We start from the raw sequence: 19,976 nt of genomic DNA on the forward strand, positions 1-19,976 counted from the left end.
AAAATACATCTCTGTAGTAACCCTTTTCCCACACACTGGAAAGCCATTCACAGCTACCACCTAAATGAAAATCTAATAAAGGTTTGAGGCAAGAGGAGTGAAAGTATAATAGAAAATACCATGTATTACATGCTTAGCCTAAAGTTATCTTCAAGCAACTGTACATCATAAAGATTTTCTAATCTGAATTCTACAGTTTACCAATCAGGAAACCGAGGCTCAGAGAACTTTATTGGCTCATTTAAAGGCCAGAACCAAGAACTGGGTCAATAACAGAATCTCCAAGCAGCCCATGATTCAAGAATAAGAGACATTGACTTCCAAACAGTTTTCCCATGGTCCATTTAATATCAGCTGACCCTTTTTTAGCAGTTCAGCCAAGGCCCTGCTTTGTTTATGTAACTGTTGGTTAGATTTTGGCTCATCTAACAAATCCACTACTGATAATTGCATGTGACATGGCTTTATGGTGAGTGAAAATTGTATTAACTTAGGAGTATCACCAAGCCTTTGTCTTCAGAGATATTTCATGAAAATAATTCTGGTGTAAATCAAGTAGTAACAGTTCTTTCCATCCGTCAGACTTAAAGATATTTAATATTTTAAATTTGCCATAGCTGACTGGTTTTACCAGATAAGTCTCCTTCTAAAATCCAGACCATCCTCTACAATCCAAAGATGTTTATGCCAAGCAACAAGTAATAGGATGCAAGTCCACAATGGGGAAATGCTAGCTCCTTATGATTATTTTTGGTTTGTCTTTTGGTCACTAAACTATTGTTTATCTTGCACAGTATTTCTCCACATGTTATGTGGTGACAATTAGGATGTGCCTTAACCTCATCTGAAACACATTTAATGGATACATCTTGTATTTAAAAAGTTATTCCATGTGTTCCAGTCCTAAATTTTGTCATTCTACACGTGAGATTGTACAAGTCATTCCATTTCTACTCCTCAGACTTATCTGTGGCTGTTGTTCAACTCTTGCTGAAGTATGACATAAATACAGAAAGGAATGGAAATTATAAATACATATTTTGATGCAGTTTCACAAAGTAAACAAGTCCAGGTAACCAGCATCGAGAAACAAATGTTGCTGATCCTCTGAAAACCCTGCTCCCAGCCCCTTCCAGTCCTTACCATGACCTCCACTGCGTGAAGGAAAAACCATCATCTTGACTTCTAACTCTGTAGATTCTACTTGCTTATTTTTTGAACTTACAGAAGTAGAATATTGCAGTATGTATTCTTTAGTGTCTGGCTTATTTTACTTGGATTTATTTTTGTGAGATCAATGCACAATGCTACCTGTAGCTGTGGCTCATTCATCCTCATTCTGTATAGTATTCAGTTTGGGGAACATACCTTATCCATCCCGTTGTTAGCCATATGGATGGTTTCCAGGTACTGCTGTGAACATAATTCTGTATGGCTTTTGGTGAGCTTAAGGCCACGGTTGTTTGGTATATACTTAAGAGTGGAACTGAGGAGGGGCGCCTGGGTGGCTCATTCAGTTGAGCGTCCATCTTCGGCTCAGGTGATGATCTCGCGGTTCATGGGTTCGGGCCCTGCGTTGGGCTCTGTGCTGACAGCTCAGAGCCTGGAGCCTGTTTCAGATTCTGTGTCTCCCTCTCTCTCTGCCCCTCCCCTGCTCATGCTCTGTCTCTGTCTCAAAAATAAATAAACATTAAAAAAAAAAAGAGTGGAACTGAGGAGTCCTATGTCCAGCCTTAGTAGACACTGCCACATAGTTGTCCAGAGTGTTCCACTCTTCACAGCAGTGAGGGAGAGTTCAGTTCTTCAGCATTCTTGCTGATGCTTGGCACTGTCTGTCCTTTCATGTTAGCCGTTGTCGTACATGCGTCCAGTAGTAACATCCATAGTTTGATCCTTAGACTTTCTTGTGTAAAATGATGTCTGTATTCCCTTTCTTTTTTGACAATCATCCGTGAAATAAAAATTTTAAAACTCCTTTTGATATGGTAACAAGAAATAGGAAAATTCCACTTGACTCTTAACATTGTGACATTAGGAAGAAATAGAAAAGATTATTTAGTGCTCTGAATAGAAAATAAGTCCACAAGATGTTTTTGCATAACGGCAGGATCCTATCCTGACACATGAAGTTTGTCCAAAGTCTACTTATTGTTGACCACTTTGAGAAAGGCAAAAATAAAAGGTTACAAAGGAGTGACCCATTCATGCATAATCCACAGTTGTCTTCAAAGCTGGAGGCCCAAAAGGCCCATTAGAGAAATGGTCACAGCTAATGCTATTTGCCCTTCCTTACCGCTGTAACTCATGCCTTATGTGTGCACCGAAATAAAGCACAGAAGACAAATAGCAAACTCAAAACAAAGATACTTGATCCCTTTGGCCATTTCAGTAAACAAGTGAACTGCATACATACCTATACATTTTGCATACATATTTATGTTTTAAATGTTCACTCATTTTGCAGATATTCATGTAATATTTCCATTATGTCAGGCACTGACATAGTTTCCAGGGATACAAAACACAAACACCTGCTCTCAAGGGCCTTACAGTCTTAAAAAGGAGACAGATGTGCCAACACATAGTTACTATAGGGTATAAAATGTGTCATCCACAGATCTGCTCTAACAAAATACCATAGACGAGTGCCTTATAAACAACAAAAGTTTATTTCTCACAGCTGTAGAGGCTGGGAAGTCCAAGATCAAGGCACTGTTAGATTCAGTGTCTGGTGAGGGCTCTTTCCTGGTTCACCAACAGCCATTCTCTTACTGTCCTCACTTAGAAGACGGGGCAAGGGAGCTCTCTTTTTTAAGGGCACTAATCCCATTCATGAGTGTTCCACCCTTACCTAATCACCTCCAAATGTCCCAACTGCTTAATGCCATTACATGGGGGATTATGTTTCAGTAAAGGAGGTTGGCAGAGACATGCACATTCAGTCTATAGCACAGCATGTGTGAAGTTACAAAGTATACACAGGGTGCAGTAGGTGACACACAGGTGAGTGAGCAGGTGTCCCAGAATGGGGGATGTTGGAAGATGCTGCACGGGGGAGGTGGCTCTTGATCTGGAAACTGCCAAACCAAGAAGCAGGGAGGCAGCCTTTGCAGGGCATACAGGACCAGGCAGAGAGGTAGGAGACAGCCTAGTTTATCTCTGAAGCTTGAGGTGTGACAGGAGAGGAGAAGCAGCAAATGACGAAAGGCTTCTAGTACCAAACCCCAGGGAGTTGGGTGTCACACACCCCCCCCCCCCCCCCGCCGCCACTGCCTGAAGGGGCTGTTCTTTAAACATTTGTGAGCGCCCTGCCAGATTTTAGGGCTATGGGGAGAGTCAGTCCATGCAGTCTTGCAGCAGATGTTCCTTGAATACCTACTGTTCGCCAGAACCTTGTCCTTAAAAACAACTTCATGGGGAGACAAACATGTAAAACAAAATGGATTACAGAGCCGCACCATAAGTATTATAGAAATACATGCTTTCTTCTTCCCTGAACCTGAATCACCTGGGAATTCTGGTCGTAGTTTTGATTGAGGAAAAGCAATGCTGCTGATTTCCAAAGGTCTGCAACTAAAGTCGATATTTTAAACATTCACTGGCTGAAAAATATTATCAGTTTAAGTACATTTTGCAAGAATGGCCAGAGCGGAGTTGAATCATCTGTATTTCCCCCAGGCCCTGAGCTTGAGCTGCTGACAGCCTGACCACCAGAGGCAGGCTTCTCAGCTGCGTCGCTCTTGCTTTCAGGTAACCAAGAACGAACGTCAGGTCATGAAGCCGCTGTATGACAGATACCGGCTGGTCAAACAGATCCTGTCCAGAGCCAACACCATACCCATCATTGTGAGTACGGCGCCTTTCTGTGGTTGATTGCCTGCTGGAATGGGCCCTGGCTATATTGAGAGCCCTAACCTGCCTTCTCATTAATGAGTAGTCTTTCATAGTTAAAACCTGCCATTAATATTTATGGTTCATAAGCTTGAGGAATGAAGGATTTATCAGAAACTACTGAGGCTACATTTGCCAAAAATGAGCAAATGTGAAGCTGATAGAGTTTTGTTTTCTTTTGGGCGGCATGCTTTGACGTATACATCGCTCTGACTCATGCTGGGTGGACCGCCCACCCCTTTCCTCAGAGACAGAGTGCCAGCAGGACAGGCCTGTGGTTTCTCTAGGCCTCTCCAGTCCACAGACCTCTCTGTCCCAAGGGCCCACTGTTAATAATCATCTCTCTCCCTCCAAGCGAGGGATAGCCCCCTTGGGAATCCTATCCAGGGAGAAATCCTCTAAGGAACTCAAGAGAGCCTCCTTTTCTTGGAGGCTGCAGACAAGCGTGAGGTAGAAGAAAAGGGAAGGAGACCACCATCCTCTGACTTACGCATAACGGCTTTTGGCCAAAGAAGGGACGGGAAACTTGCTGTCAGCTCTGGAAAGGCCTGTCAGGCGCTGGCCAGCTAGCCCTCCTCCCATATTCCAGTCTTGGCTTTTCCACCCAGCTTATGCGTGAGCGTTAATGCCCTGTCCTTCTCTTGGGGAATCACTTGCCTCTGTCCCAGTGCTCTCCTCTCCAGGAATATTAGGGGCTTCCCCTGATGGCTTTTAAACGTTTCAATCAACAGACATGGCCTTGCTTTTATGTTGTTATTAAAATGCATGCTTACATTAGCTGCCTCTCTTCCATTCCTGCTTTAAACCTCTTTGTTTAGGGGCGCCTAGGTGGCTCAGTCTGTTCAGCATCTCACTCTTGATTTCATCTCGGGTCATGATCCTGGAGTTGTGGGATTGAGCCCCGCATTGGACTCCACCCTGAGTATGAAGCCTGCTTGGGATTCTCTCTCTGTCTCTCTGTCTCTCTGTCTCTCTGTCTCTCTCTCTCTCTCTCTCTCCCTCTCTCTCTCTCCCTCTCTCTCTCTCTCTCTCCCTCTCCCTCTCTCTCTCTCCCTCTCTCTCTCTCCCTCTCTCTCTCTCCCTCTCTCTCTCTCCCTCTCTCTCTCTCCCTCTCTCTTTCTCCCTCTCTCTCTCTCTCCCTCTCTCCCTCTCTCCCTCCCTCTCCCTCTCCCTCCCCCTCCCTCCCCCTCTCCCCCCTCCCCCTCTCCCCCACTCATGCAGCCCCTCTCTCTCTAAAATAATTTTTTTACAAAAGTAAATCTCCTTGTTTTTTTCTTTCTTTTTTTTTTAATATTTTATTTTTAAGTAATCTCTGCACCCAACATAGAACTCAAACTCACAACCCTGAGATCAAGAGCCGCACACTCTGCCGACTGAGCCAGGCACCTTCCCTGTTTATTTCTTTTTAAAAATTTTTCTTAATGTTCATTATTTTTGAGAGAGAACCCATGAGAGGAGAAGGGGCAGAGAGGGAGGAGACACAGAATCTGAAGCAGCCTGAAGGAGGCTCCAGGCTCTGAGCTGTCAGCACAGAACCCGACATGGGGCTTGAACTCGTGAACCTCAAGATCATGACCTGAGCCGAAGTCAGAAGCTTAACCAACTGAGCTGCCCAGGCACCCCCTACTGACTCAGCCACCCAGGCGCCCCACCCTCCTTGTTTATTTCTAAACCTGAGATATGATCTTTGTATTTCTTCTGACAGTGTACTTGTTCATAGGAATGAGGTTCCAGAGACTTTAGGCAGGTACATTAGAAGAAAGCTACTTTTCTAGGAATTTTTTGTGGAATAAATTAGTAAACTAACCAGTGAAAGGATTAAGTCTAAGGAGTTCTTTCATTCTCCAGTTAGGAGCCCTTAGTGCCCCTAAGTAAGTGTCCCTAAATAAGGTGAGTGTAAAACAGGGAAGTCACACAACCTTTGAATCACCTGAGGGGCCTATGTTGTTCTACTTGAAGCTTGTAACAGTTCTAGGGTTCCTGTACCTATTGCAATCAGGCAGCAGAGAGAGTGAGGAGCACACATTCCTCCTCAGGTTTGTTCTGTGTTCAGTTCACATACTCACATGCCATTCTTGCTCTAACATGGCCTCCTTGGTTTGGGTTGTGGGCTCTGGAGCGAAGCACCAACTCGGACGAGAACTTTGGTTGTTTCTGGTTTTCCTGGGAATTTTTGGTGGGGAGGGTTTAGAGTATATAATTCGAAGGCAGTAATAAACCCTAGTGATTCAGAGGAAGCAGAGGCCTGGTGGGAAAGGGAGAGGGATTCGCAGTGTAACCAACTGTCACCGCCTGTCGCAGGGATCCCCCTCCAGCAAGCGGAGAAGCCCTTTGCTGCAGCCAATTATTGAGGGCGAAACTGCTTCCTTCTTCAAGGAGATAAAGGTGAGGACCTCCCGCTGCTCACCTCGTGCTGAATCTGCATCGCTCTCCCGGCCTCCCTTCCTCTTGTGGACACAGTGAGGTCGTGCTTGGGCCCTCGGTGGTGGCTTCCTGTAGTGTGCCCTCAAAATCAGTAGTGCCCGGAACCGCCTGTGATCTCTTACTGATACTGTGGTCGAGCTGATTTCCTTTATTGCATCTCATTCCCCTGCTTGTTTTGGTGTCTTATTTGTTGTTTGTTTTGTTTTTATTTTGCTTTTCAGGGATTTGGGGGGGGGGGGTGGGTTCACAATATTTTTTAGTTTTGTTTTTCCTCTCTTTGGAATGGATTTTCTGTATTCCAGAATCCTTTTTAATTAACTCATTGGGTAACTTCCACAGAAATCTTATTTACTGAGTTACTAGAAAACCCAAAATCAACTGGGGTAATACATATAGCATGCAACAAAATCTATCGTTTTATAGACCGATATCTTCCTTGTCTTTGACAGCTTGCTGGCACACTTTCACCCACTCTTCCTTCTTTTTTACTTTCCCCTAACACATTTAGTCCTCGGGGCTGATTGTATAATCTGCTCTTGATCTGGGAATATAGTACGATTGCCAGCAGTCACTGGAGTATATGCTCTGTTTTCTGCCCCCATAGTAATTATGGAGTTTATGCAGGTAATCCTTGTCTTCAGCGGACGCTTTTGCTGGAGAGGGAGTACACTCTGTGCTCGCGGGTCTGTACATCTCTGTAGGGACCCAACTGGCCTGGACCAGGATCAGCCTCTTTCCTGGTTTTGTTTCCAGACAACTGGAACGAACTGAACTGCCTTCTACAGGGCTCTAGAGATGAAAAGTCAGATTCAGTTTTGTTTTTGTTTTTGTTTTTGTTTTTTTAAATCAGCGATTGTATTTTAGCAATTAATTTGGAAAGGAATGTCAAACCCAAAGCAGAAGTGAGTTTCAGGAGTTTCACTTGTCATATTTCTGTGAAAGTTTCAGGCCTGAGGTGGTCATTTATTTACTGTAGTCAGGAAAGGTTATTACAGAATATAAGGGCCTTGTTCCCATGAGGGACACCAGTTGAGAACTGCTCCATTGTCTTACCTGGTCCTCATCATTATGACAGAAGGAAGGTACCAGAAGTTACACTATCTTCTCTCTTATTTATTCTATTCCTTTTCTTACTTCTTGGGGGCCTTAATTAAATACTTCATGGACCTAATTTGAAGGTATTAGACAATGATTGTGCTCACTATTCATATTATTTTAAATAGACCTTGTTTTATGAAAATGCTCTAAACATAAAATTTAGGCAAATATGCTATATTATATTTTAAAAATTGGAGCTATTTTCTTACAATAAGATTTGATGTTGATGAAAGAAGACAAATTTTGTCTGGTAATTTCACACAAGAATGAAATCACCATCACTGAAGAAATTTGGGCAGTTGTGTGTATGAAAATTAGAAATTCTCTTAGAAGCACACCACAGAACTGTTACTAGATAAAAATGTGTTCTTTAATACATCCAAAATATGACAGTTAATAATTGCCTCACTAAACGAATGGAAGATATATCAATGATGACGTTCTCCCAAATCTTCTTGTTTGGCTTAGTTTATCTTTTTCACAACTATAATTTGGCCATGGCTCTTCTCCTGGCCCATGTGGTGGTCAGAATTTCAGATAATTTTGCAATGCTTACATTGCTTTTGTAAATAGTGTTGTCTTTCAGTTCATTTTGTTCCAACTGGCCCAAATTATTAGCATGGTTTGGATTGTACTAATTCTTGACAATTCTGATATAATTTAGAATTTGATATGGGTGCAGATCAGAAGATTGTATCGACATGGTTCCCTTAAAAACCATCCCTGGTTTTAAATGGTAGGAAACCAGCTGTGTATGACAAAGAGCCAGCTCAAGTTCTGGAGCCCAACATCTTCTAGCCCAAAAATCCTAGAGATAGTCTAGTCAGTTCTCCTTCCCAACATAAGAATTTCATTTAAAATTTATCTGACAGAATAGAGACACTATCTCTAAGAAGTGATTCCATCCTGAACCTTGAAAAGTTTACAACAATGGAGAAGTAAGGTCACTCATTCCATGGGCTAAGTGCCAATATTAGCTAAAAAGTGATTTTATAGTGTTAGTTTTATAATTATCATTATTGAAATACTAAAAAATAATAATTATATAATGTGCAATTTCAGAATATAATAACTTTGATAACTATAAAAATGACTTAAAATTATAATATTCTTAGTTATTATTAATGTATGACTTTCTACTTAATAGGCTTAGTGTTGCCTTCTGGAACAATATGGAATGAGCATAACTGCTTCTTCCTTGAGAGCCCTTCATGTCTTTACTGTCACCTCCCCTGTCTGCTCTCACCCACAGCCTGTGGAAGTTTTTTCTCCAAGTTCTTCTTCCTGTTCCTCATGTGATACAGGTCACCTCCCAGCCACCCACCGGTTCTGCTGTATACACACATACCAGTTTACCTAGAGCCCTCGGACTCACTGATACCCAGAACTGAACATTGTTTTAGATATGATTTAGCCAGCAAGACAGTGGAGCAAGGACTGATCCTGATCTTTATCTGGATATCCAGGGCCGTTCGTCCTACAACTCTATGCCTACATGACTGTCAATGTATTGTGAATTCGCTGTACTCTTTCTGGGGCACGTGCATTCAGCTTCCACACTGCAGACTTTTGGGGCCAGATAACTTGTTGTCGTTGGGGGCTGGCCTCCATCCACCAGATGCCAGTCGTGCACTACTTCCACCCCCTTCCCAAAATGTCTCCAGACCTTGCCAAAGGTCCACTAGGGTCAAAATGACCCCCAGTTGAGAACCACTGCCCACGGCCCTATCTCACTGCTGATTTATGCAGTCCCCAGCTTGCTTTTCCTTGGATTGCTCGTCATTTATATGTCCATCTTTTATTTTCTAACCTAAATTGTACCACCTTGAATTTTTTCAATTAGTTACTTATCACACTTCTATATACCAGCCTGGTGAAACTGATTAAATCTAGACATTTTATTCCAACATATCAGATATCCCTCCCTACTTTGTATTCTCTATGCATTCTGTGAATATGCCTTTTGCGTCTTTATCCAAGTGATTGATAAATACTGAGTAAGGCTGGGTCCGGCAAAGGTCCTGTTACAGACTTCCCTCCAGATTCATGCCACCCTGCATCATCACCCTGCATCAATTTTCACGATCAGCTCTCCTTTCGTAGATCAGCTCACCTCATTAATTACTGAAATCCAAATATTATGCCAATCCTGTCAATAAAGGAAAAATGGTTTTCCTAAAGGGGTCACTGTTGATCATGGATTCTTTTTCAGTCGTTCAGATGTTATCTAGTATTGATAACTTCTAGAATCTACCCAATGTGCACAAGGACCCTATGGTCTTATAATTTGAAGATCTAGGTTTATCATTTCTTTTTTTTTTTCCCCTATGATTTTCACAGCTTTACTGAGAATAGATCTATTCAGCTTCCTCTTTAAATGCTTTGAGTTCCCACTGTGTGCAAGACACGTTCTCATCTTTTTAAGTTCTCTTAGGGCCTTGGGATGTAATTGATTAGGCCAAAACACCTGACTTTTATTTCTTACCTTCCTTGGGCTACAAGGCTATACTCTCCTCCAGTAATTTGTATTTTTCTTTTAAAACTGAATTACTAGACTGTTTGACAGACATTAATTAGCACCTATGATATGCAGGCATTGGCTAGGCTCTAGGAACAGCAGTGAACAGACAGGCCCAAATCCTCGCTTCAGTGGAGTTTTCTCTCCAGTAGTTCCACCTGGTCCTTCCTCATCCAGGAGAGCAGAGGATGGGGGCAGGAGGTTGATCTGCACTGCCTCTGTGCCCCATGTAGCTTGCGAGGTCTATACGTTAATCTCCATTAATTCTAAAAACTACATAGGTGGGAATTGTTAACTTCCTTTCACAAAAAAAGAGAAACTTTAAAATTATTAGTTTTAAAGTCACTTTGACACTATAAATTTAAAATCTTCTTTAATAATTTCAATTTTTAAAAATTAATAATGAGGCATTTACTTCTAAGCAAAGAGATTGAAGATTTGACGTCACAGCAGAAGGGAATCTGAGAGAGCTACCTAGTTTTGACCAGTTTTATCTTCGTGCCTTCAGAGCAGTACTTTCATCATAGTTGTGCAATAGTCCTTTTTTTGTTTTTGTGTTTCCTGTTTATTTGTTTATTCACATTATTTCTCCTCAGAGGCAGTATTAGAAACATACCAAACTTTATGGTAAGAAAATCCACCCCTGGCAGTTTGCATACTTTGACCACCAATGGTAACTACTCCCACCTCCTGCGATTAATTTGCTGGATTGCACTGAAGTCACCTGGTTCAACTCGAACCGCCGATGTTGTGCTTGCTGTTGTTCACATATCTGTGCTCTTAACCACTTTTTAAATTTTTCAGATCTTGGGATATCCTCTTCTGGTCTGACTGTACATTTTGGCAGTAAATTACTTCTTTTAAAATCTTTCACTTAGACTGATATCATTTCATCCTTAGATTTACATAGCTTTAAATTGGCACTAAGAAGCTGTGATTTGACTTCATTGTTTTTCTAATTGCATTGCCAAGACAGACAGAGAATATCATGCTTTTCTGAGAATCTTGGATGCTAAAAAATACAGCCGCGTCCCTTGGAAGCTCCTTGAAAAAAATACTTGAGTTTTATGACCCCAATGATGAGAACATAAATGGTTTGATCTTTTCAAAACTTTCTTAAAATTGTGTGCATCAAGCAACCACAAAATATGTTTTAATCTCAACTCTTAAACAGAAAGGCTGTATTGTTTAATTTCTCAAGATGTTCATAGCTTAATAAAAAACACATTTTCTGAGGTCCAAAACTAAAGGAATCCTTAATGCACTGACTGCTGGTGGTGGATTTTGTTATGTGTTATCACAGAGCTGGGGATTTTTAGATTTTTTTAACTGCAGTTGATTTACGGTATAAATTACAATGGTGGTTCCTTCATCCTCAGTCTTGACAAATGTTAATTGTGCTGTACACTAGTTTTTATAGTTTTATAGTTTTTCCCCCTACTGAGTGGCTGTGTTTAGTGTTTGTGTTATTTATTGTGTTCATATAGATGCTCAGTTATATATTGATAATGTGCATATGTGTTGCTAAATGTAGATACAGAAGAAACTATATGCTGTCTGGATAATTAAATGGTCGTTACATGATACTTACAATGAAAGAGTGCCAGGAAAAGTAACCAGATTTTTATTGGGGTTGTTTTACATCTCCAGGAAGAAGATGAGGGCTCAGAAGATGACAGCAACACAAAGCCGGACTTCACAGTCACTCTGAAAACCGATTTCAGTGCACGTTGCTTCCTGGACCAATTTGAAGATGATGCTGATGGGTTTATTTCCCCAATGGATGATAAAATACCATCAAAATGCAACCAAGACACCGGGCTTTCAAACCTCCATGCTGCTTCAATGTATGTATGTCATTTTGATGGTGGTGTTGAAATGTGTTGATGAAAATACCATTTTTAAATATTTTAGCCTTTGTATTTAAATAAGTTGTCCTGGGGTACATCTGTGTAAATAGAATGGTGAATTTTTTTTCTTTTACTTCCAGCTCAGCATTTTTATATTCTCCATTGCATGTTATTTGAGGCAGCACGCAAGATCTTGCTTCAACAGTCGGGGCTCTAGAATGGCACTCTGTGGTTCTGTTTTTCAACTCATCATTTAACATGTACCAAGCACAGATCTTTCTTTCAAAACAAAATGTGATAAAGTGCCATGGGCACTAAGACTTCATAAGTAGGGGGAGCTTTGCGGGAGTCCGGGGAGCTCTATCTGGTTCAGGGGATGGGAAACCGCCATTTCTGCTGACCCTCAGCTCCCTTAACAGCTTTTGCATTTCCATGCTTCCCCCCACTTCTCCACAACCCCTGTCAAATTGCACATTCATTATATCTATAACAATTCCAATTTAACCCAATTTTCTTGAAATTTTTCTGTCTCTCTCAGACCGGAACTCTTGGAACATCTTCAGGAAATGAGAGAACAAAAGAAAAGGATTCGAAAGAAACTTCGTGATTTTGAAGACAATTTTTTCAGACAAAATGGAAGGTAGTGCATGCTTCCTTTCCCCTCACTTCTCCCCCTCCACACACACACCCCTCTTTTGCTCCTGTCAGATTTATGCAGTGCTCCAAAGGTGGGAAGCCCTCTGCCTCCTCTCTGTAACGTAGTCCCTTGGCTCGCGCCCAGGGCCCCTGGCAGTTTACGGTGAGATGGTGAGGTTTGTATGATCCTTCAGCAAGAAATGCTCCTTGAATAGTATCCAAGACTGATGTAAATTCACCTAACATCTATAAAACCTGTCACATCAAATTCTAATCTAAAAAGAGCAGCTTGAAGCTAAGTTTCCAGTTGACGGCACTGGTTTTTGGTTTGGGTTTGGTTTTGTCTTCGTAAACTAGAAGGAGAAATAAGGAAAGGGCAATTCTAAACCTTGGTGTTTTTAGGCTTATTTTAAAAGCAAAGGTGATTGTTGTCAGGTTTGAATGAAAATAGACAAGAAGCTGTAAGTCCATGAGACTGACAGTATGCCTTTCTCTGGTGAGTTTCAAGACATGGTATAATCAACCTTGTAGAGCATTATGCTAAGGAATAGCATCCCCTGTTTGCTAGTGACCACAGACAGCTCTTACTCAGGTCACAGCCTGAACCGGGAAGGACAGGGAATGGATTTATTTGCCTCTCTTACATGGAAGTTCAGTTTTAACATTTTTAAATGATTTTATTTTAATCCAAATTATTTAAGCAATATAAATATAGTTTCCCTTTAAAAGGTCCCCTTTCATCCTTCTCAAAAGTGTTTGGAAATAAAAGCACTGTAAACATCAATTTTGGTATTTAAAATGTATTCCAGGTCATTTCAGTTTATCATATAAATTTTGTATTTTTAGCGTCCCTGATTTGGATCTGTGAGTTTTTATACATAAATACTTGTTTTTCTTTCTCCATGCATTGTATGATATTTAGAAAACATAGACAAGCAGACAAAAGAAATAATATGCAAAATAATAACTGATGATAAACCAGAATTAATGTTTTTTCCATTCTTCTTTCTGAACATATTTTTGGTTTGTCTGTTTATCTTTTTTTCCATGTAATTATAGTCACTTTATGCAGATATCCTGTTGAGGAACTGTATAAAATTATGTAAACTTCACAGGTTTTAAGCAAGTATAGTTAATGGGAATTTATAATAATCATACAAGTTTTTATTTATGTATGTATGTATGTAATTTCTACACCCAGTGTTGGGCTCAAACTCATGACCCTGAGACTGAGACCCCCATGCTCTTCCAACTGAGCCAGCCAGGTGCATTATCATACACGTTTAAAACTCTGACTTCAGATATCATTAAATCTGGTCCCATTATTTCATATCTGAGGACAGTGAAGCCCCTCAAAGAGCAGGGCGAAGTCAACTCTCAGATGGCTATTCCTTTCATTGCCTTCTGCTGAGAAGCCATCTAGAGCCCTTTTCTTGAACAAGGCAGGGCATGAATCAATGAACTTTCAGTTCATTGAGCAAAATTATATAAGCCCCATGCTATCTACTTTCTTATATTTTTCTCTTTTTTTAATTTTTTTTTGAGACAGTGCAAGAGGGGGGCGGGGAGCAGAGAGAGAGGGAAAAAGAGAATCCTAAGCAGGCTCCACACAGAGCCCTATGTGGTGCTCAAACTCACAAACCTTGAGATCATGACCTGAGCCAAAACCAAGAATCAGTCACTCAACCGACTGAGCCACCCAGGGGTCCCTGTTTTTCTCTTTAAGAAGAAAAGGAAGCCTGGTATTTGAATGTTTGACATGTGCATTTCAAAGTGAAATTAGAAGCAGCTGGGCTGTATTGCTCCGTGGTTGAGAATGTAGACGGCAGCACTATTTCATCAAGCTCTGGTGAGGGTTATATTAGATCATGGACACAGGGTACTTAGCACAGTTCCTGGCCTACAATAAGCTCTCAGTTAGTACTTGCACATATAAAAGGTATGCATATAAGATTCCTAGTAAACTGTAAAGCTTTATTAGTATTATGTGATCCAATTGCTGAATTCCAAGAGTAATTTTATAACCAGGATATTAACTCTGTGTTTTTAAACCTGTAAATTATGGGTATCCCAGTTGGTAATTAGAAACTTAATAGTTCATTAGATGAAATCTATAAAAGTGAAAAGACATTTAAGTATAAATAAAGGATTTCAGTCTACAGAGACTCTTAATGCAAATTCATACACCAACATCAGAGAGAAAACATTTCTTGGTTTTTAGTCCTTCATATCATTCTGCAAGATGCCAGATTAACTACAAAAACTCAGTTGCACGGTGCCTTCTGGGGGAAGCTGTCTTTCGCTGATTGTCTAAGCCCAGCATCAGTCTTGATACCAAGTGACACTTGGGAACACCGATTCTACAGGTTGATAACTGCAGAGTTTCTACATGATGATAATTCACCTGATAAGCAATATCATCTAAACGATCCTCAGCCCCCTTTCCTTTTGTTTCCGTTAGAAGTGTCCAGAAGGAAGACCGCACTCCTATGGCTGAAGAATACAATGAATATAAGCACATAAAGGCAAAATTAAGGCTCTTGGAGGTGCTCATCAGCAAGAGAGACACTGATTCCAAGTCCATGTAAGGGGCACAGCCCCAGCCGGCACTAAGGGGGCTGAAGGTGCAGGCTGGACTTGCTACCCGCCTCCCCTGGTAAATAGCAGCTCTGCGAAACCCGGAAGGCAGCGTGGGAGCTGGACCTCAGAGCACACAGCCCTACTGCCTCGGGCCTTTGGGATCAGCTCCAGCTTCCATCGCCTGCCTTAGAAGCTGTCTGCATGGGAGAGGGCAACTTGCTCCGACTTAAGACTTTTGCAAGGAACAGTCAAGATCCCACGGGTGCACGTGGATACTGCAGGGGAAGCTTTACTAACGTTGGCCGTGCTGAATCACTACGTTGAGACACGCTCATCTACAGAGAATATACACTATTCTTCCCTGGATAACTGAGAAACAGGAGACCATTCTCTGTCTAACTGTGATGAAAACAAGCTCAGGACTTCCCTCTAGAGAACGAACTCGCTGTGCAGGTCCATGTTCTCTTTCCCAGGAAAGTGGGAACACGTGCTGGAGCCCTGTTTGCTGCCTGGGCCATTCTCATGACCTTTCCACAGAGCTGCACCTTTCCCCACCCGTGTGGATCGTGTCCCCTTCAGTTCTCAGGAAGACGGAAGCCGTACCTGCCCAAAATGGCAGTGCAGTCATCTATTTGATGGTGTGTTTCTTCAAGACTCCCTCAGCTGGTGAAGCATTTTGTTTCCTGACTAGGACTGGATCATCTGCAGAGGATGGAGGGAATGTGGCTATATTAATGTTGATTTTTAATTCAGGCAACAGGGTGAAGAGCCTGGAAAATTCTTTCCTGAACATGGATTGCACTTATCAGTCTCAGATTTTAACACCAAACACTGAGCAAGGCCAGCATGCTATGACATCCTGTTTGGGGCTTGGTTTCATTTGACTCTTACCAAACATAAAAGATCTTGCTTACTTCTTAGCTTAAGTGTTGAGGATCATGAGAGAGAGAAAGAGCGAGCCTGTGTTCTAAACCTTCTGAGTACTTACCAGAGTTTAATTTTTTTTTTTTTTTAAGTAAACCTGCACTAAAATCCCCTGAAGGGTAAATGTAGCCCTCAGAACTCAGCCCAAGGCAGAATCTAAATCACACTATTTTCAAGATCATGTACGTATAAAGAGGAAAATAAGGGTGTGTGGTCACTTATGATTATAATTTTTTTCAAAGACTGTGTCACAAAGCTGTCTATATTAGACACTTGGGGAAGACCAGGAAATTTAAAGCACCAAACCATTCATCTCTCGCTGTGCTGATGTCACCTTGTGATTTGTTGTTCCTTTTTAACCTTCTGCGTCTGCACTGAGGAAAGTGAATTCTGTTTCTGCCTGTCCGTCCAAGGCCTACCTTTGTGCTTTGTGAGGTTGAGGTCAAGTGTCTGCACACCAGCCACTGGTTGCCAAGAGAAGGCACTTCAGCAGGCTCTGCCTTTTAAAGATCAAGTCGCAGGATGAACAGGAGAGCAAGGCTGCCCTCCTCTGTTTTGAGAGTTGCTTTCTTAAAGGGTACCATTTTGTTTTGTTTGATAATAAGAAGAAAATAAAGAGAACGCTAAACTCTATACAGACCGGTTGTCAGTTTCGAAATGGGCTCTTGAGAAACTGGTCAGATTGGATTTATAGCAGTGTTTTCCATTGCTGAGGTGAGGTAGAAGGTGTCAGTTGAAAATCGTTTTAAGTCGGGAGTGGGGAAAAAGAATACCTTTAAGTTTGCTCTTAACAATAATCATATAGAGAAGCATGAGCTGTGTTTGGAAGTGCCCTGTTTTAATCCACACATTTAAAGACGGTACATATTCCTACAAATTTAAATGTACATGAATATATAGTTTGGTATTCTTTGCTCTACTGTTTACATTACAGATCACTATAATTTCAAGGAGTTATATTATAAATAAAATTAAGCACTTTAGGATGTTTTCTATTTTTGAAATCTGAACATGAATCATTCACATGACCAAAAATCGTATTTTTTAAGGAAATACATGTCTAGTGTGTCCTTTTTAAGTAATTATTCTCTTAAATAAGCTATAATATAAATCAAATCATTACCAGTTAACCTTTAAAGCACATCTGTTGAAGAGTATTGTTTTGAAAATACTAATATGCTACACACAGAATTTTAAAAGAAAAATGCTATATAAATGAGAAGCTACTAAATGTTTGAAATCTGTTGTTTCTGCCAAAGGTAAATTAAGTAAAAGACTTATCCAGGACTCCCCATTCAAATTTGTATGATGAATAAAAGAAAACACCAAGTTACAGTCAAATAAATTGTGCATGGTATGTTGTGTTTTCCTTTGTAATTTCTCATCTGTATACTTCCTAGAATGGCGCCCACATTAAAGGCGGAAAAGCCCTGTTTACACAAGACCCTATTTGAAGACCTGGCAGTGGGTTTTGGCTCTGCCAGAAAGGCTGAGGCAAATTTGTTTCCACAGCAACCATTTCTGCAGCCCAGGGTCTCATGGCCCTAGAGGCAGTGTCTTAATTGGCTTCACACAGAATACTCTGGACTGGGGTTTTTCCTGTGCTCTCTTGGGAATGTGTGTGTGTTTATTAGCACATGCCAACAAAACAAATGTCGAGGGTTATTTAATAGCAATGATAAGTAAAGGTAAAGCGTGAATAAACTTGATGGTATGATTGTAAGAATGAGAAATAGCAGAGGCTTATAATTTTCACACACGCATTTGCTTTTTATCGTGTTCAGTCTGGAGTAAACATTGAAATAGATGTTTATATTCAGTACGGTATCATGACTGCATTTCATCTCTGCATCATTTAGTTCAAATCTCACTTTGCAGACATGTTTGTGCAGGGTTTAGGATCAGGGCCTGCTGAGTTTTTCAGACAGCATGTTTGTCTTAAACTGGTAGAAGAAAGCTCACAGTGATCTCAGTGATCTCCCAATTCAGGGGAAATTTCCATCGAAGACCAAACCAAATTTCAAGCTGGGGAACTAATTTTTTTGAATTGCTAGCTATAAGAACGCATTGAGAGCTAAAAATTAGATTTCTTGCCTTTCGTTGACAGTTTGAAATCTAAAGGTTATTATTTATTGCCTAGGCAGGGCTCAGCCACGTCTCTGTTTGTGACATTGGTGTCATTTTTGCGTTGTCTCATTCTGATGTAATTCTTGCGTGGTGGCTGAAGAGGCTCTTGCAGGGCGTGCCTGCTCCCAGGTGTAGCATTTCTGGACAAATGCCGCAGGGCTGTGCTTGAAGCATAAATGTTGCACTGAGATGTCCTGAGGCCAGCAGTCTTGGAGCCCCTGGGGGCTGAGCATTTGTTAATGTGGTTGAGCTTAGAATTCCTAATAAGCCGAATATTTAGGTTTATAAAAGGGGCAGTCGTGGTGCCAATTAGGTTGGTTCTTTCTGGAACTTCTTAGTTCCCAGCAGACAGAATTGGGCCCAGTATCCAGAAATGATCAGATTTACAAGGTAAATCAAATTTCAGTTGGTTGATGAACTTTTTAAGAGATTCTTAATCTGATGATGAAGATACCGCTTTTCTTAACAGTAAGACCTTACTACTTTTGATGGTATATTTGTATTTGAGTACCATAAACTATTAACCGCTTTATGAAAAGTTGGTTGTAGTCTAAATTCTGTTTTGATTTCAAGAAGAATCTTCCTGACACACTGCTTCCTGGATTTTTTTTTCCCCACCCCTAGGTGGAGAGAGGTGGTTTCTGCCTCATGATCAACATCTCCTTGATGTTCTTTTCAGTATCCACTTGGTTACGTCGACAGGGGGAGACAAAACTGTACTCAAATGTGAAGCAGTGTTTCTTCTGAAGCACATTGTGTGTGGCAGAACTCAGTGTGCTTTGTTTTCTTTTATTCCCTTCTTTTATGTTTTCTCCACTTGACCCTCAAAATGTACTCGAGTACATTTTGATGTAAGACTAACTAAACATATTTTCGAGTGTTCATTCAAATTGTGCACACTCACACCTTGCATGGTGGCCAACCTGGCACACTCCAAACAAGAATGATCTATATGTCAGGCACTGCACTGGGGCACTGGCCATTTTGCAGAATCCAGAGTGTGCCCCTGTGGGTGCCTGCATTCTTCTACCACGATCCTTCATACTAGATGTACATAGGCTGAGGTCAATTACCGATGTACACAAAAATGTTTGTAAAATGAAATCTGTACACCTACAAGTTCATGTGGCTGGGAAGCTGCAGTTATGTCTCTAGAGACTCTCATTTTGCCTGCAACCCAGCCTGTTGTGGTCATGCTCGCGTCTTGAGAAATGGGTTTGGCAGATCTCTTTCTCAGTCTGAAAGCACCTCTACATACGGTCATGCAAATCTCCAAGAGTAGATACAATTTTAGTTACTAATATGGGCCCAGAACAATGTTTACACGACATATAAGCAGAAAGTATTTGAAATTACAGTTGTCCTTTTTTAAAATGTAAACTGAATGAAAAACGTTATGTACATTTTTGTACATGACTGTATTTTGTGTAAACTTAAATAAAATATTTTTAACTGTGAATGTTCTGAGATTTTTGACAAAATCAGGAGTGTATGACAGCTGCCTGTGTGGTCTGACCTTAAGGTAAGGAATCACTGCTGTTCCCTGAACTCCCCAGAAGCTTCATGAGGATTAAGCTTTTGTTATTCTGTTTCCAGGGAGGTCACTGGAAGGTGAAGCAAACTCATTACAAATTAGGCATACCCATGGTTCTAGGTAAAAAAATGGGCTTTTGCTCTGTGCTCTATTCATGGAAGGGCCTGAAGGGGCAGAAGTGAAGGCATTAAGCTAAAAAAAACGTGTTTAATTAAGTATCTTTGCAAAGTCAATGAGGCCATTATAGTAAATTCGTTAGCTACTTATTATTCTGACGCTAATAAGGCCAGCAGTATACTGTGACTCAGAGGAAAAGGTGCATTTCAGTTTGAAGTGAGCATCTTGCCCCGTGCGTCAGCTGCCACAAGCCAGGCACTGCCTCACGAGCACCTTG

The 19,976-nt window shown here is 41.1% G+C and overlaps 1 protein-coding gene across 7 annotated transcripts in view; it reads left to right on the plus strand.

Annotated features, from left to right (window-relative positions):
- FAM13A (family with sequence similarity 13 member A) overlaps window positions 1–19,478 on the plus strand; it is a 357,659-nt gene extending 338,181 nt beyond the window's left edge. For 5 of the 7 annotated variants that reach the window (XM_042935908.1, XM_042935906.1, XM_042935907.1 and 2 more), the window contains 5 exons: window positions 3,751–3,846; window positions 6,193–6,276; window positions 11,582–11,778; window positions 12,320–12,421; window positions 14,879–19,478. In XM_042935908.1, the coding sequence (XP_042791842.1) occupies window positions 3,751–3,846; window positions 6,193–6,276; window positions 11,582–11,778; window positions 12,320–12,421; window positions 14,879–15,005 (606 nt within the window). In that variant the 3' untranslated portion in view covers window positions 15,006–19,478. The remainder of the gene's footprint in view (window positions 1–3,750; window positions 3,847–6,192; window positions 6,277–11,581; window positions 11,779–12,319; window positions 12,422–14,878) is intronic. The other 2 variants (XM_042935912.1, XM_042935911.1) reach the window with 1 other exon arrangement.
- The last annotated feature ends 498 nt before the right edge of the window (window positions 19,479–19,976 follow it).

Source organism: Panthera leo, chromosome B1 (genome assembly GCF_018350215.1).
Source record: "Panthera leo isolate Ple1 chromosome B1, P.leo_Ple1_pat1.1, whole genome shotgun sequence".
NCBI classification, from domain to species: Eukaryota; Metazoa; Chordata; class Mammalia; order Carnivora; family Felidae; genus Panthera; species Panthera leo.